Source organism: Passer domesticus, chromosome 3, assembly GCF_036417665.1.
Source record: "Passer domesticus isolate bPasDom1 chromosome 3, bPasDom1.hap1, whole genome shotgun sequence".
Taxonomy (NCBI): domain Eukaryota; kingdom Metazoa; phylum Chordata; class Aves; order Passeriformes; family Passeridae; genus Passer; species Passer domesticus.
The window spans coordinates 85,848,285-85,864,638 of record NC_087476.1 but is presented as its reverse complement, the minus strand read 5'-3'; the positions used below and the strand labels follow the sequence as shown (position 1 = coordinate 85,864,638).

The 16,354-nt window shown below is 40.5% G+C and overlaps 1 protein-coding gene and 1 long non-coding RNA gene across 14 annotated transcripts in view; one reads left to right on the top strand and one right to left on the bottom strand.

Annotated features, from left to right (window-relative positions):
* The window catches only part of DISP1 (dispatched RND transporter family member 1), an 88,417-nt gene that overhangs the window by 36,087 nt on the left and 35,976 nt on the right, over positions 1–16,354 (top strand). The window contains exon 1 of one of the 13 annotated variants that reach the window (XM_064414087.1): positions 3,520–3,674. The exons of 11 other annotated variants lie outside the window; for them this stretch is intronic. In XM_064414087.1, coding sequence (XP_064270157.1) covers positions 3,661–3,674 — 14 coding nt within the window. In that variant the 5' untranslated portion in view covers positions 3,520–3,660. Of the gene's footprint in view, positions 1–3,519; positions 3,675–13,198; positions 13,352–16,354 lie in introns of those variants that run through there. One more of the 13 variants, XM_064414097.1, reaches the window with a different exon arrangement.
* Positions 1,632–3,445, bottom strand: LOC135297002 (uncharacterized). The gene is made up of 3 exons (XR_010359019.1): positions 3,264–3,445; positions 2,072–2,279; positions 1,632–1,955 (listed from the first exon to the last, which is right to left on the bottom strand). It is a non-coding gene; the product is annotated as an uncharacterized LOC135297002 (long non-coding RNA).

Below are 16,354 nucleotides of genomic sequence, written 5' to 3'. Positions count from 1 at the left end.
GGCTTGTGAGACTATAAGAACTCTGTTAGGTTTCTGTTCAATAGTAACGAACAGGGCTCAGTTGTGACAGGTGACCCTCATTTGGTGTAAGACTTATCAGGACTGTTTCATGGATGTTCCATTTCTTTCCCAGTAATTCAGTTATAGGCCCATTTTACCTATCAATTCTTTATGAACCAGCAGAATTCAAGGTGTTTATTTTACACTGTGTAAAAACAGACATTTTAAAATGGCTTTGGCTAGGTTGGAATGGCATTACTTCTGGGAGTTCTTGAAGTAACCTCTGACAAAGTAGATCAGAAGTTGGGAGAAACAGCAGAGATGAAGGCTTTCATTGCCTGTGGGAGGAGTGGAGAGCTTAGTGTAAGCAAATGTGACATCCAGTCACTCTGTGGCCCTAGCAGCCAGGCAAACTGATATGCTGGGGAGTAGAGCTCTGCCCAGTGCTGCTCCTGCCAGCGCCCCAGTGTCCCAGCACCACACCAGTGTCTGCATATGCCCTGCAAAGCTGGGATATAATTGCTGGGCAGCTGTGTGATAACCTTGAGAAAAGGAAGACTTGGATTTAATACTGAAATGCAGCTGAAGGATTTCAAGCTGAGGTTTCTCACCAAGTAGTGGACTTTTCACTCCTCAGCTCTTTACTGGATTGGGATGAAGAGCATCCTTTATATTCCTAGGTGTGCAAAATTTACAGGACCAGAGCAACAGAGAGCACCAGTAAGAGAAACAGGACTTTATAATCTGGTGGTGAGGTCACTTCCTTGGAAGGGGGAAACACAGGCTGGACTTTGAGGACTCTGTATGTACTTTACATGAAACAGAGCACAGAGTTTACGAACTGTCTTGGAAGATTAAGCAGAACTAAGTGTAAAGTGGTGCACAATTTCTGTTTAAGGTGCTTCATCAATAATTGAGAAATGGTGCTAATAAACATAGAATGAAAGTAAGGTTTTTGTACATGTGGTTTCTTTTTTTTCCAGATGCTTGACATTGCAAAATTGATTCATTTCATAATAAAATTTTACGTGGTGAAAGCTTTTTTTAATCCTATTTTAAGCCTCTGTATAATCTTACTTTAAATATGCTAATCAAGCTATAGTTTGTGTACTTGCCAGAAAAATTATTCTTGATTTGTGTTATAGTTCAAAGAGAAATGAGCATATTTAAAATCAATAGAAATTCTATATCCACATCTGTGGATATAAAATGTTGATGTAATAGTGGTGCATGCCAAAACTCTTCTATTTCTCAGTTTATAACTTCAAAGTGGAGAAACGAAAATGTATTGTACTACACTGCATGACTGGATTAGGGTATTAAAGCAGGTTCTTTATTATGTTTACCTCTAATTTAGTTGGTTTCAAAAACTCAGTTGTTATTAGCTAAATTTACAGTGGCAGTTTTAGGTTTCTAGGAAGCTCCAGTGACCTCTGTAAAGAGGTAATTTAGTGAACCTGTCACTAATAATTTCATTCTGCAGCTAATAGTAATGGGTGTAACCCAGAAATTATGAACTGGGCCCCCCTTCCCTGAGGGAAATATTTCTTTCCACCTTTAAATATAAGGAGGAGTGAGCATAGGAAATTTAACGGAACCTGTTATTTTATTTTTATAATCATGAGGCTTTTGTGAAGTACTGTGCAGAATCAGTAATGTACAACAGAGTTTTCCTTGAATTATCTCCTTCTAAAGGTTTTCACTGCTGCCATTTTAATGGAATACAGGTTTATCTGCCGTCACTCATATGTTTACCTGGAAACTAGCTCCCGATGGCTGTGGAATCTTTGTGGTGTGTTCTGTGCACAAGAAGCCTGACTGCTCTCAGGCTGATAATCTGAAGAGCATTGATGTTCTTGCTCAGTGTTTACAGTGGCTGTGCAAGGAGCTCAGTACTGCAGCACTTGTGAGGAAAGTCATAGCAGATAATGATGTTTTTGAACTGTTGACTTTTTCTGAAAGAAGAAGTGCAGTCATTCAACAAGGAACATGGGAAAATGCCCATCAGTGCCTTTGCCAATTGTACCCCACTATGTTTTAGTATTGAATTAGAATACTTATTGGAGTTTACCAATATTACTGAATGGGACTGCCTTGGTCTGCCTGGTCCCAGCTGCTGAACCAAATAGCTGCACCTGTGTGTCTCTCCCCAGAGACGCTATTCAGTACATGTGGTCACAGCTGGGCACGTGGGGGAAAGTCCGGGCACGTCCTGAGCTCCAGTGCTTGTGGCTGGAGCTTGCTCTTGATGCGAGGGTCATTCCTCAGGCCTTCCTGAGCTGGAGAAACCCTTGAGGTGAGGTGAAGAAGGAGTGGGTCCTGATGGAGAGTTTTTAATCCAGAGTTTTTATTTTGGGTCACATGGCCTCTGAATCCTGCAACAGCTCCAACAGACCTCCCGACCGTGTGGTCTGCTTGCCCTTTAACCTGGGGAGAGGGGCAGGGGAGGGAACACAGGGAGCACTAAGCAGGTATGGGGGGAGGGGATCTCAGGTGAGGGGGACACATGGGTGGGCCAGTGGCGCCCCAGGGGGTGGAGAGCATCTTTTGAACCTACCAATCACTTAACGCTCTCCTTGGAATTTCTGCCCAGCAGGGATCAAGGGTGGGGAAAAGAGAGGTGATTGACAGCCCACCTGGGGAAGGAAACTTTAGGGAGAAACTAAGGGAACTGAGGCACACCATGACAGCACACCGCAACAAGTGCTAATCACTGACTTGTTTTCCATCTTGTCCTAATGAAAGAAAGTCCTTTATGTAGGGAACTGGAATTTCAGTTTGTGTTTTGAACACAGCCCTTTGTTTGTGCTTTGTTATTTTGTGAGAATTCAAAACTAGTTCAGCAATAACATTTTGTACAGAAAAATCAGAGGCAGAGGTTGTGCATAATGCTTATCCCTATGATTTGCATATCTGCCTTTTTAGTTATATTCTATACACTGCATGCTTTTTCTTAAGCATTTTTAAAACGTTTCTCTTTAGTCCTGTAAAGCCTGTTGCTTTTGCACTTTGTACTCTAATAAACACATTATACACATATGTTCTCGTAAGTGAGCCTAAATCATCAGTGCCACTGAAAGAAAAGCATTGCCCCCATCTGGTTATCCTTACTTGCTGTAGCCACCATGCTCAAGCCAGCAAACAAGCTTGTGCAAGCATGTGGGGAGTTGAATTTAGAAAATTTTTTGGGATTAAAACTAATCTCTGAAGAGGAAGTGTGTGGGTGAACATGATAAGCACATGTTTGCATAATAGGCGCTTACCTCTTAAAATTGCCACCTAGCTCTGAAATTCTTTTTCCTCTGACCCTGGGCCAAGCATTCCAGGTTTCTTTCTCTCCCTTCCTCCCAGCCCACTTCCCCTTGATATGTGTGAGCAGTTTGCTCTCACCCCTGGTTTATACTGTGCCAGTAACCAAGGAGCTCAGAGTCATTCACCGTGCACAAAGTGTTGGTCCTGCCCAGCAACTGACACTCAGCTGTACTGGAAAGGTGGAAGGAATGCTGGCTGGTATTACAGTCTCTTCTAATGCGTAGCAGCAACTCTGTGTACCTTTGAGTACTGTGACCAGATCATGTGATAGTTTTTTTTGTCCACTGTGAGGAAAAACATGGATGTGTCATACAAGTATGAAGAACAAGTCATGCGAAATTCAGTGGGATGGTTCCCTCAAGGTTAGATTATTTTTGGCATTGTTTCTAAAGTAAGCTCTTTGAGAAAGATTTTTTTTTTTTTTTTTTCTAGTAGAGTTCTACTTGTTTTGGAAAGGGTATATGCAAAGATTAATATCTTTTGACAAATGAAGCAACCTTACTGAGGCTGGTCTTTTTTTTTAGTAGCTGGGCTGTGAGTTCTTGCTGGGAAGGTCAGTACATTTTGCGTGCATTGCTCTTTAAAATGATATCTGCCAGTGACTCTTAAATCTGTAGACTAAACAAGGCTGTTCTGTGAAGTAAGATTTAAAATTATAAAAAGAATATTCAGTTTTAATATCTGAACACTTGCTATAAAGGTTCAGTGGATTGGTAGTTAACAGATTTCTCAAGTTCATTAAAATTGCCAATGCCCGTGCCCTGGAACAAGTACGTGGTGCAATTGAGAGAGCTGGAAAGGAGTGAATTGCAAAGGGACCAAATTTCCCTTGGAGCCATGGAATGGCTGTGCAGCTGCTGCTGCCTGAGGCTGCCAGGAATCTTCCACAGCTGCTGTTTCCTTGTCTCCATGTCTGATATGGAGGTGCTTTGCTGGTGTTAACTTCGTACAGCTGTGGTACTGCTGGCATATACTCAGGCACTCCTCTTTGCCAGGTTATAAAAAAAAAAGCCAACTGCATAGTTGTAGTCTCTAATGACCAACACTGACTAGTGTTCTCTCAATTCTCATAGCCTGGCTTCCTTTGCAGACTGCTATGAGTCTTGCTGCTTCAGAATCCTGATCCTCAAATCCTGGGTATGGAAAGATACTGTACTCCTAAATACATTTCAGCAGCTGATCCTCTTTAGATTCCTTAATTCTTGTGTGAAGAGCGTTAACCTGATACTAGACGGTAGAGAACCAAATCCTGTTCCAAAGAATCTCCTTGAAACTGAGCATGTGTAGCCTGTTCAGTAATTTGATAAAATGGTAAAATCAATATTGTCCGACTGAATTTCTACATACATCACAGAATGTATAAAGTAATCTAGTCAAAGTATTCTCTTGAGGAGAAGATGGTGCCTCCATCTTTAAGTAGGTATCCAGCTGTATTTATTGAATGTAAATCTCAAGAGGTACCCTTAAGCTTGAAAAGCACTCAAGTACCTCACCTTAGATATGGTGGTCAATACTAGGTCATCTTCTGCATAAAAATCTGGTCTGTTAAATGGACCTCATGCAGAGAAGCAATTTATGTGGGTTTGTATTACAACTGTAATGCAATGTTTCTGTACCGTGTGCTTTTCTAAAGGATTTTTTTGAGTCAAGCATTGATCAAGAAGGTTTGCAATTGCAGTTTTGTACTGACAACACAAGTTTTGTACTGTACAGTCAGAACTGCACGGCTCCAGGGAACCTGTGCACAGTAGGAAACGCCAGATCAGTTTTTTGAGAAGACACGCCTCACAACCCTTGGTCATAATACAAAAGGAATAGAGATAGCATAGAAAAATCCATAGGGGAATGTTACGTAGGTGTTTGGTAGTTTAGACTTGTCTCAAGGTTTTTCCCATAGAGTAGCAGATCAAACGGAAGCATATCGAACTTGGTGAAGAGTTTTGGAAATTATGTGACTGGCATAATTGGCAATAACTGTATTTTAGTCTAAGTAGTGTGAAATCAGGGGCTTCTGCAAAACTCTGACATCTCCTTCTAAAGCCACAGAGGCTGAGACTCTGAACAGTCAAGTTCTTGATTTATCTGAATGTATGAGGAATTCCCAGGCTCACGTCTGTTTGCTAGGAGACAGCCAGAAAAGATTGACTTTACATTGCAGGGGCTGTGTTTGGGTAAGCCTGTGGCAGGCAAGCAGCCTGGTGAGCAAATACTGAGGTTGTGCTCAAACACCATTTTCTCCTGCCTTGTCTGTCAGGCCTTCCTTAGTGTGTAAGTAAAGCTCACTTCAAATAAAAGGTCCTCTCTGGGCTCTGGCAATGCTTATTTACTCCAAACACTTAGATCTCTTTTTTTTTTTTTTTTTTTCCTGGGGAAAAAAAAATATTAGCTCTGGTGCTTATTCCACTTTCCTAATGAAGAAAGGTGAAGGTGTGATGTTGGTTGAGCACAAAGGGAGGGGGAGCTCTTTTATGTATTGTTTGAAGGTTTTGGCAGCTAATTTTGAAAATCTTAAAAAATAACAAAAAGGCTGCTAGGGATTTCCTCTCCTGTTAGTTTTACTAAGCCAAGGGAGCTAGGCTGCGCTGAAGGTTGAACGTGCAATAGGTACAAGAAATGTTTTAGAAATATTTCAGAATTGCCATTGTTACCTGGTTTACTCTTAAATTAATAGCAAGAACCTTCTACTTAGCTCTGTAAGTGAATGAACAGCAAAATGAATGTGATATCTGCAACATAAAAGTTTATTTTGCACACAGCTGTTAATATTGCATAAGCATTATATGGCAATACTTATGCAGTTGTGTTAAATATGGATGTTACCTTTTTAGTTTCCCTAAATTAATTTCAAAACAGTTGTCCCTATCTTAAAAATAATTGCTATCTTTTGAAAGAATCCCATACATTGCAAGACTTTTCCGTTTCCTGAACTAAGAATATGAATCTGAAAAAACTGACATTTCCTTTGCTTCCCTAACTGAAATGGAAATAGTGGTACTTGTGGTTTCTGGACTGTTGCCATATGAATTTCTCTAAATGATGGGACAAATACAGTTCTTTGTTATTTCTTTGATTACAGACAAGTTAATGTGTGGTTATTAAAACAATATTAGTAAAATACATTTTTCCTGTCATGGAAAAAGAATTACACTGCAATAGTCGCTTTCACTGCCATCATGCTGGTGGTTGTAATTTAAGTGCTGGTGTTGTACAAGGGGTAGAATTACTGCTTTTATGTCACTTGTTTATTTTATGTTCGGATAAAGCATTCTGTTAGTTTTTCCCCCTAGTCAGTCTGGACTGTTTTACCAGTGACATTATACATGTGTGCACTTACATAAGATACGTTTAAGTTTAGTTACTTCATAGTGGAAAAAGTACACCTGTGAGAAAGGAATGTGAATGAGAAAATATAACTGTGTGTAAACATGTGTATGCAGCTGCATTTTAATGCAACTTACTATTGGAGCTGTTGAGAGAATGAAACTCTGTTTAGAGAATGAAACTTTTACAGCTGAAGACAAGCTATTAAAAGCTCCTGTAAAACATTGTAAGCTGTAGATAAATCAAAAATACAGATATTCAATTCTGCTTTCAGATTTATTTGGTTTTTTTTACAAGTTTTCTTCATATTAGTATCTGAAAACTATTTGAGATGCTAATAAAACTATCTTATAAACTTTCTATATTAAAGCTTTTTTTCAGAGAATTAAATCTAATGTTTTCTTCTGTTTTTCACAGTTAATACACAACTTTACACAGTTAATACACAAATAATTTCATCCAATGTGGGGAATTTTAAAACTTAATCGCTTTTCAAGGCTTTTTGTGTGATGTGGGACTTGAGTTACTGTGGAACCTCAAATATGCATTTCAGTACATGTGGTTTGGAAACATGGAGAGTAAAAGGTTTATGTCTGTTAGATGTCCACCAAAAAAAAGTCATTAAATCTATATTAGTATTTCTGTTCTGTAAGTAGATAAAACAAGGTAGTCTTATATGTCATAAAACTCAGCCTTCACATGTAAAATCTCAGAATCTCAATGAAAAAAGTTAGGGAAATGCTGACAGTGACTTGTTACAGTTGGGAGAAGAGGCAAGGCTGTAAAATGTCATTATCATTCTTTGAGAACTTCTTAAATCAATAAAGGCCAAAAATCAATAAAGGAAATAGTTTAGAATCAGGCTGTATTTGTTTGCAGAATCATACTGAACTAACTTTTTCATTACACTAGGGACTGAGAGGACATTGTTCTAGGCACTTCATGGACAATGAAAGACCCTCTTCACCCCCAGAAATTTATTTCTGTGCTTTGACTTCCAGTGTTATTTAAGCTGATGTGGCCTTAAGTGCCCAGTTTCCAGCATATTAAAAAGAATATGTTGGTATCTGGTTTATTGAATGTAGTGTGTGGAGTTTAAATTTTCCAAATCCAAGCCAGATGTCCTTTGCATATCTTAACCCCAAACAACCAAAACAAACAAACAAACCAAAGCCCAAAAAACAACCACAAGGAATAGAGCATGAACAGTGAGCATGTCTGGACTTCTCCCCTGTCACTAGTGCTGCAGAAAGACTGCTTTGCAAGGTCTAAAGATTTTTCAGCCTGTAAACTCACTCAATTCTCAGCCTTTCTCCAGGTTATCCATTATGAAAGATTTTGTGATAAAGTCTAGATGAGTGGAAGCTGGAGAAGGACTGTCAATTTACTTCATGTCCTCTATTGATCAGACAATGTTTCATCTTTGTGGAGGCAGCAGTCTGTAAGTAGAGGAGTCTGTAAGTGTACTTAAGGCTTCTGCCGTAGGTATATGATGATACTGTATCGGGGTTCGATGTTACTTGTCTCTGCCCCAATAAGGGAGAGGTGGTTCTGGGCAGGCTGCACTTCGAAGGACGAGTCTGGACTCTTGAGTTTTCGGTTTTCAATCGTGTTTATTATTTCCTATCTACAAAGTTTTCTGTCTGCCCAGCCGAGGTCTGATCAGCAAGGCAGCCCAAAGCACTCTCCCCCACCCACGGGGCGTCTGTGTCTTTTATAGTGAAAACTACGTATAATATATTTACCTTTATTTCCAATACTTTTCACCCTTGTTAACAAGTGCAACTTCACCATGAACAAATCCACACATGCCAGCATCATCCTGAACATGGATGCCAAGGAGAAGAAAGAAGAAGGACAGGGCATGCCCAAATGCCTCCATCTTGGGACTCCTGACCCCCATGTACAGGATTCCAAACCCCCCTGTACAATGCTCTCAAATCTATGTTTCACCCTGTGAACATATCATCCCTGCACCATTCAAACCTGAGGATTTCTCATTTCCTCATACACAGATGACACATCCCTAGAAGGGTCAAAGTCCAGCCACCAGACACTTTTGGCAACATTCCAAGACCTCCGAGCCCCCCAAGGGTTCTCTCGGTAGCTCTAGGCATCCAGAGGGATGTGCTGAGTTCCCACAATATTGAATCAGTTTTGCTTGTAGTATGACCTGTAATTATAAGAAGCTCTGTCTTCTACACTTCCAGGGGAAGAATAAAGTGTATAGAAGAATACCAGTGTATGAGGATGCAGATTTTAATACCTTGATTTTCAGTCACTGCATTTTCTTCATCCTGTATCACAAATAAATAAACCTACAGATTGACATGCCAGATTTTCATTGCTAGCTACTTTTGTTTTTATAATTTGCAATATTTTCTTTCTTCTCTGGATTGGTAACAGAGGTTGTAAATTAATTCCAATGCTCAGAGGCTTCCAAATGCCAATTTTGAGAGTTTCCAACTTCATTTCCTTATGGACACAGGTATTTTCAGGTTCAGTTTATGCTTAGGAGAAGACAGCTCACTTTGGCGTGGCTGCAGTCTCAGTCCACTCTGTGTCTGTGCCTTATGTTTCTGGACCCAAGAACACTTGGGAACACCGTGTAGGCTCTTAGATCTCTCTACAGATTGTCAGGTGTGAAGATCAGTGCCAGTCTGGACCTTGTAATCTCTGATGGATCCAGCTGACTCAGCCCAATTAGCTTCTCAGTGCAGTGCTGGCATGTCCCAGGTGCTGCTAGAAGCTGGAAGTGTCTGGTCTGTGCCCTGTGTGCCTCTGAGTAATTAAAAGTAGGCACTGCTACATTCGTATTACCTCAAGTGTTGCACAATAATATATTTTAGTATGAAAAGTAGTAAATTAATGGTTGGTTCCTAACAACCAATATTTTTCCTGTTATGTTGTTTATTTTAAAAGGCATTTGGTAAATTGCCTACTGCAAGCACTTTGCTATGGCATCTAAAAGGCAACAGAGACTTTTGCATCCAAGAAAAAAAGACCCACCAGTCAGGAAATTCTGGAGGTGGATAGGAATTGTAATAAAAATTCAATGTAGCTGTAATAAAATATGTGCAGAGTACATGTGCCACGTGCAGAACTCATTTTGTCATTTTAACCTCTAATTGGCTCTTTTATTCCATATACCCTTATTCTCCCCAGTTCATTAGCAATTCATCAGAATTTCTACAGTACCTCTTGTGCCTTCTGTTTGGCTTTCAAAGATTTTGGAAGACTCTGCACTTTTTTCCTGAGCACTTGCTGAGTCCTTCATCACCCATTTGTCCCCAGAACACCCAAGACTTCCACTTCTTATTAACAGGCAATGTTCAAAGTCTTTCAGCTTCTTCTGGAGCTCTCTTTGGAAGAGTGACACTGACAAGAAGAGCCTATGATTAAAGTCATATTAAGCTCAGAGAAGCAGATGAGGGCATCCAGGCAGGAAAGGGTACAAAGTACAGCTGCACCTCCTGTGGTGGAAGGGTGGCAGCTTAGTCACAGCCCTTGATCAGGGACAGACAGAGGTCGGAGAAGTGGCTGGCACTCAGTGGCATTGCCTGATGTCTTCAGTTTAGGAGAGGCTATGAAAGGGTCATGGCCAAGTACTGCAGCTCTTTGTATCTTGTTTGAAGAGAGAAAACTTGATGCATTACAACACTCTATCCTGCTTTGGAAATACAAGCTTCAGTTTTTTAGGCTCATTTTCTTACACAGACTACAGCTCCTTTGAGTCTCTACCACAGTTATCTTCATAATCTTTTTCTGAAGTATTGTATACATAAATCTGGGAAATGTATTAGTCTTTTTACTACTATTTGATTTTATTCATTAAGTATAGTGTGAAAAATGTTATTTTAAAATCTCAGTAAAAAACCATGATTTATTATAGAAAAATAGACAAAGCATCTCTTACAATATCTAAGTTAAAGAGTTTTTCTTTGCCTGAACAATCAAAGTACTTGTAAAATGCATTGGCAGATCCATATACCTATGGACAGAGCTTCCTGATGCATTGAGGATCATTTTCAGTTAAACCAAGGCTGAATTAGTAGTGCAGATGTCCTCCAGATTCCCTCCATAGATGCATTTCCAGGCAGTGAATAGCACACTTTATAGGATAAACTCATTTATCCTCTCAAGGCTTCCACAGATCAAATCTGACATTCCTGGTCTGCCTTTAGTCACTCTTAAGTTCTTCTGTCCTTTTTCACTGGACCTGCTTTCCATATGCTGTAAGGGCTCAGTTGTATTTTTTAATCACTTGCAAATAAAGAAGTCAGCATTTTTCTGCTATTGCTGGAGATGAAAGGTGGGATAAGTAGCAACATTAGAAGTGATGCAGAAGGGGATGTTAAAGGGTGGATGATGGAAATGTCCACACCAGGAATATGTTGGGGGGACCCAGGGCAAACAAGGCTCTGCAGGGCCTAAGTGTACCATGGGGAAAAGGTTTCTCAGCACTTAGTGTTGAGTTTGATTTTCAGATACTGTAAGGACAATAATCTACTACAAGGCTGTAATTCAAATATATTATACACTATTTAAATCCCATTTGGACAAATACTTTTTATTAAGAATATCTCTGAACATGCATTATACATTTGTTTTACTGTCACCCTTGTGAACAAAGTATCTGCATTAAATTTATGTGCTGAGAAACTAACACTATTTTCTGCAGTACATATAATCTTAAGAGTCTTAGTAGACTAATCCTTTAGATTTTTATAGTCCTTTTCCTCCTAGATAAAAAAGCAGTTGGCAAATATGTGCCTCTTGTCATTTCTTTGCATTAGTTAGCAAATGCAAGGGACAAAGTATCTGCAGTGAACTGATACACAGTAGTATTTACACATTTCAGAAATATTTTTATTAATAGATGTTTTTCAAAAATACGTTGAGCTGTATGACTTTGGAAAAGTAACTTTGAGATTATTCTTTTGGTGCTTCCAGGCTATATTATGTGTTTTAGATATTCAGAAAGTGAATACTGTATTGCCATCCTACTTTCATTTTGTATTATGGTTACCTGCTGTGTAGTAATGCTGTTTTGGTTAATAAATAGATTTGAGCAAAATACATTTCTTACGTAAAATCTGTCCTAGATCATTAACACTGAATGGTTCTACCTTGGATAGAAAACAAGTTTTCTCTTAGAGACTCCATTAATGTTAGAAAAATTACGTTCTAGATGGGATGCTGATGGTGTGGGGGAGCTGTAGATGGCAGCTGATGCCAGTGAAATTTCCCAGTTTAAGCTCAGTGTCAAGGAAGACAGGTTTAACAAAAAAAAAAAAAAAAGTTTCCCCTTAGAAGTGGGGAAGCAGCACAGTTTCTCACCACCTGTTAAAGACTAGATCCAATTAGCAGAAAGAGCTGCCTTGTGTAAAAACTTGTATCACAATTGGAATGCATAATTCTAAGGTCACACTAAGGGAAATTGATCTTCAGTGTTTCCTTTGGTTAAATCTTTTGCTTTACAAAGAGTAAAGGTGTTTATAGATGAGAAATTAGTTTTGCTCCAACCAGTTCAACTTGACCCTGAAATCAGAGCTCCTGTATTTCAATAGAGAATAAGGAGAGCACTTCTAAAAGCTAGTCAGACGCCTGTGAATTGTGATCTACTTTGGATTTAGAGAGACTGATTCACAAGATCTGCCCCAGGAAGATGCCAGTTCTGAGATTTGTTATCTGAGATACCCAGAGCTGAGGAAAAACCAGGAGTCAGCTCCCAAACGTAATATCCTAGTAAACCACAGATTGAGACCTGTTTGTAGCACTTCTTCTGCTAGGATTTTAAGCTCCTCATAGAACACCTCTGCTAAGTGAGCAAGTACCATATTCCCCACGTTAATACCTAGAACTGGAGTTTTAACTCTCTCCAGACTTTGGTAATCTCTATTTTTTCATTTTGAGTTGTGAACCATGAAATTTTCAGTTTTTCACAGTAATAGTCTTTAAAAATTATGTTTGTCTTTATAAAGTCTTACAAAGAATTGTTATCTGAGATGCATGTGGAGATGAGCTGCAGGTCCTCAAATACTCCTCTATGGCTGAAGCTTTTTTAGGTACAAATACCGTAAAATCTGGTGGGGTAAAGGCCCTTAAATCCCAGTAGGTATTCTGTTGCTGGAGACCTGTTGGAGATTTGTAGCCACACACCAATATTTGGCCTGACAGCTAAAGGATGAAGTAAGAGCTTGGTGCTTGGGGGGTGGGGAAAGCCCTTGCCAGGAGCTAATGAGGGCTGAAGTGATTTTGAAAAGCACTCCAAATGAGCCCCGGAGCTGTTTTCAGTCTCCCGCCTTCCTCGGCTCTTTCCCTTTGCAGAAGCTGGTGCTAAGGCAGTGCCACTCGGCATCTCCAAGTGGAGAGTCTGACGCGCAGCCCCGGTGGGCGCGGGCAAGTGAGGTGGCAGCGCTCCACTCGACCCCGCCGCCCAAACACGTTCTGAGGGGGCTGGGAGCGAGGGCGGGGAGCGGCCCGGGGCTCCCGCGGCAGCAGCAGGAGCATGGAGGAGCAGCCGGGCGCTGCCAGAGTTCGGACCTGTCGCGGGGAGGGGCGGCCCCGGCTCCCGGCGCTCCCCGCTCGGGGCCAGTGTTGGGGAGAGCGGGGCAGCGGCTGCGGCTGCGGAGAGAGCGGGCTCGGAGCCGAGGGATACCTGGATTGAGAGCGGGCTGCCGCCTCCTTCATGCCCATCTGTCCCGATTTGCGGTTGGTGAGTGGCGAGAGCTGCGTCCCGTTGGGTCGCTTCAGACCTGGCCGTGCCTTCAGAAAGCGCGGGAATGGAGATTAAACCCCCTATTTATTGCGTTATTTACCCTGCAATGTTACTCTGTAATGTAAGTGGGCTCCTGTGATTGTGAGAGACTTTTCAGCTGGGTAGAAATGCAGGGGAGCTTAGCACAGGACCCCGCCAGCGCTGAAGAGCCTGGTGAGAAAGCAAACCCTCCCCCGCCTCGAGATCCGGCTCTCTTGGGGCAGATGCGCTGTGATGAAAATGCTCTACGAGGTTTATCATTTGACCTTCAGCGCACGGCTCAGCGAATGGGAGACTTAAAACCCACTCACGCTTGGAAAATGAAGCGGGGAGGGGAGGAAACCAAACAGCTCCCGTGTTTAGCTTTCAAAGAAAATTATTGCTGGACTGATAGTGCAGAAGTGCTTTGCTAAGTTTTCTGTAGCCAAATGTAAAAATGTTCTGTGTTTTATCAAATAGGTGTGACTACCAGTGTGTACCTGCCTGATGTGCCCTGACGGTCTCACTGATTCTTTATCTTCTTTATTGTACTGTAGAGGAAGATTACATTAGTGTGCCTATTAAAATACGAAGAAAAATGCTAATATTAGTAATAATTCTTGTTACTATGTTACTATGTTCAAACACAGCCTTTAAATTTGGACAGAAAACAAAAAGTCAGATTCTAAGCAGGTGGTGGAGAGGTTTCCTAACCTCTTACATAACATTTATGTAGCCAGGGTGATGGTAGGTATAGCTGGGGCTGTACTTCAAAGTGTTGCTTTTGTGTCCCTTTACAGCTGTAATAATTTCAGTATTAGTCCCACAGCATAATGAAGAAAAACCTGTGGAACTGTCAATGCAAATAACTCTTTTTACAGCCAGAAAGAGCCACGTTTTGAAGCTTTTTTGGGCTTTAATACATTTTCTTCCATTTTCCCTACATAAATATGCTTTTTTTCCCCTCTTTTAAAATTAAAACTTTAGAATCCTACAAAACTTCTGGAAGAGAATTCAGATCTCCTTGTTGTTGCTTCTATCTGTAGTCTGATTATATCTATTGTAAATTTTGATTTTGACAAGACTTTGTAGTTAAAGCACTGCCATTGATTTCTGTAGTTGAAGCCCTGCAAATTATTTCTGGAAATGATCTGCTGTTGCTTCATTCTCTGTGCCAGAAGTAACTTTAGCTTAAAAGCAAAGGAAAATCTGTTTCTGAGGGTCTGAAGAACCCTGGTTTTCCCATCCTTTGCAGTATTTCCCAGCTCCCTCGCCGCATAGCTGTCGCTGGTGGGCCGGTTCTTTTGCCAGTTTGGCAACACTGGTTGCCAGGGCCCATCTGTATGTGAGCTGTGCTGCTGGCATGGTGACATGTGGAATTGCAGTTCCCGAGCTGCACAGGAAATGAACTTATGGAGTCTCAGGTTCAGGACAGGACAGCTTCAAAGCCTTGCAGGCTGTAGAGAGGGATGGCAGGGACAGCTGTTTCTCAGAACATTTGCAGGAGGGGAAATTCCCCCTCTACAAGCCTCTTCTGCTTCGTAATTGTCTGCTAACTACTACCTCATGGAACAAGGACTTAGATTGCTGAAAATCTGCTTGTTAATAGGGTGACATTTGTTGAGAATATGGGTATTTATAGACTGTGCAGAAAACACACTGACCATAATGGCATTTCTCAAAAATAGGAACTGTGTTGTACCAATTCACAAAGTGAAATGGCTGCATTAATAAATATATTAGGTAAATTTGCTCATTGATGAAATAAGAATTTGAGACTTCCTGAAGCTGAAATGCTTATATTTAATGTACTTGAAATACCTGGGAGGAGAAAAGGAGAGCACAGGGATGGCTTGTTCTGGGAAGTGCCTGTATTGTGTGCAGAGAAAGCTTTTCAGGGAAGACGTAGGGGTTAACAACTGAAATGAAAGAGCAAGAATTGAGGTATAGAGAGAAACCAAGGACCACATATGATGGCATTGGAGTAAGACCTGGAGAATTTGAAAAATATCTAGCTGGGAGCCAAAATGGAGATCAACAACCATGAAACACTAAAAAGCAGTTTGACTTGCTAAAGACCATTGCAGTGATAGATAAGTAGACATCTCCTATGAACCCCAGTATCAAACACCAGGCACCACCTGTTACTTCTCTGGGCACAGAGAAAAAGCAAAGATACAAAGAATTCTGGTAATGTGAAGGAGGAGCAAATCCTCCTTTAGAGTGGCTCTGCACTGGCTGTCACAGCAGACGAAGGCTGGAGAGTATTTAACTGAGTTTACAGACTGTAAGACTGTTGGCCACGTTGGAGAACTTCAGCGTCTTAAAGGACTGCAAGGCCATTATGGTATTTCATCTGGAAGGAACCTTACCAATTAGCACTGGGATTGTTAAATGGTGCTTATTTTAGAAATGCACTGCTTCTAGAATCCAGCTGGTTTAGATGAATTTTAATATGAAAGATATTTTTGTTACTTTGGACATTGTGTTTTTCTCAGAACTATGATGCTTTGTAGCTGGCAGGTCTGCGAAGTCTGTAAAGCCTGGGCTGATTCATCTGGTTGAGTGGTGCAATGCAGTCAGCTGAAAAGCTGTAGATAACTTTGAAATGAAATTTGAATTTTTTTCCTACCTTAAATGAAAAATCTAAAGTCTTACAACAGTTTAGTTTTAATTTTGTGCAAGTTACAGATTTTGGGTACTTTTTTTTCTTATGTGGTTAAAACAGTCTTCAACACTTGGCTGTTCTCTGTTGTCTTCTAAAAATCTATAAATTATCTGTACTAATGTATTAGGTTATACTAAATTTCCACTATGTCATTCTCTCCTAGATTTGCACTTCTATCATTCCCAACTGAAGGCATTCTGAGTCCAGATGGGATTTGTTGAACCAATGTTTTTTTTAAGTCTAGTTGGATTTTTTTTGGGTTGTTTTTTTTTTTTTTTATTTTTCAGAAACGTAAATCAAGGAAAAATTCTTTC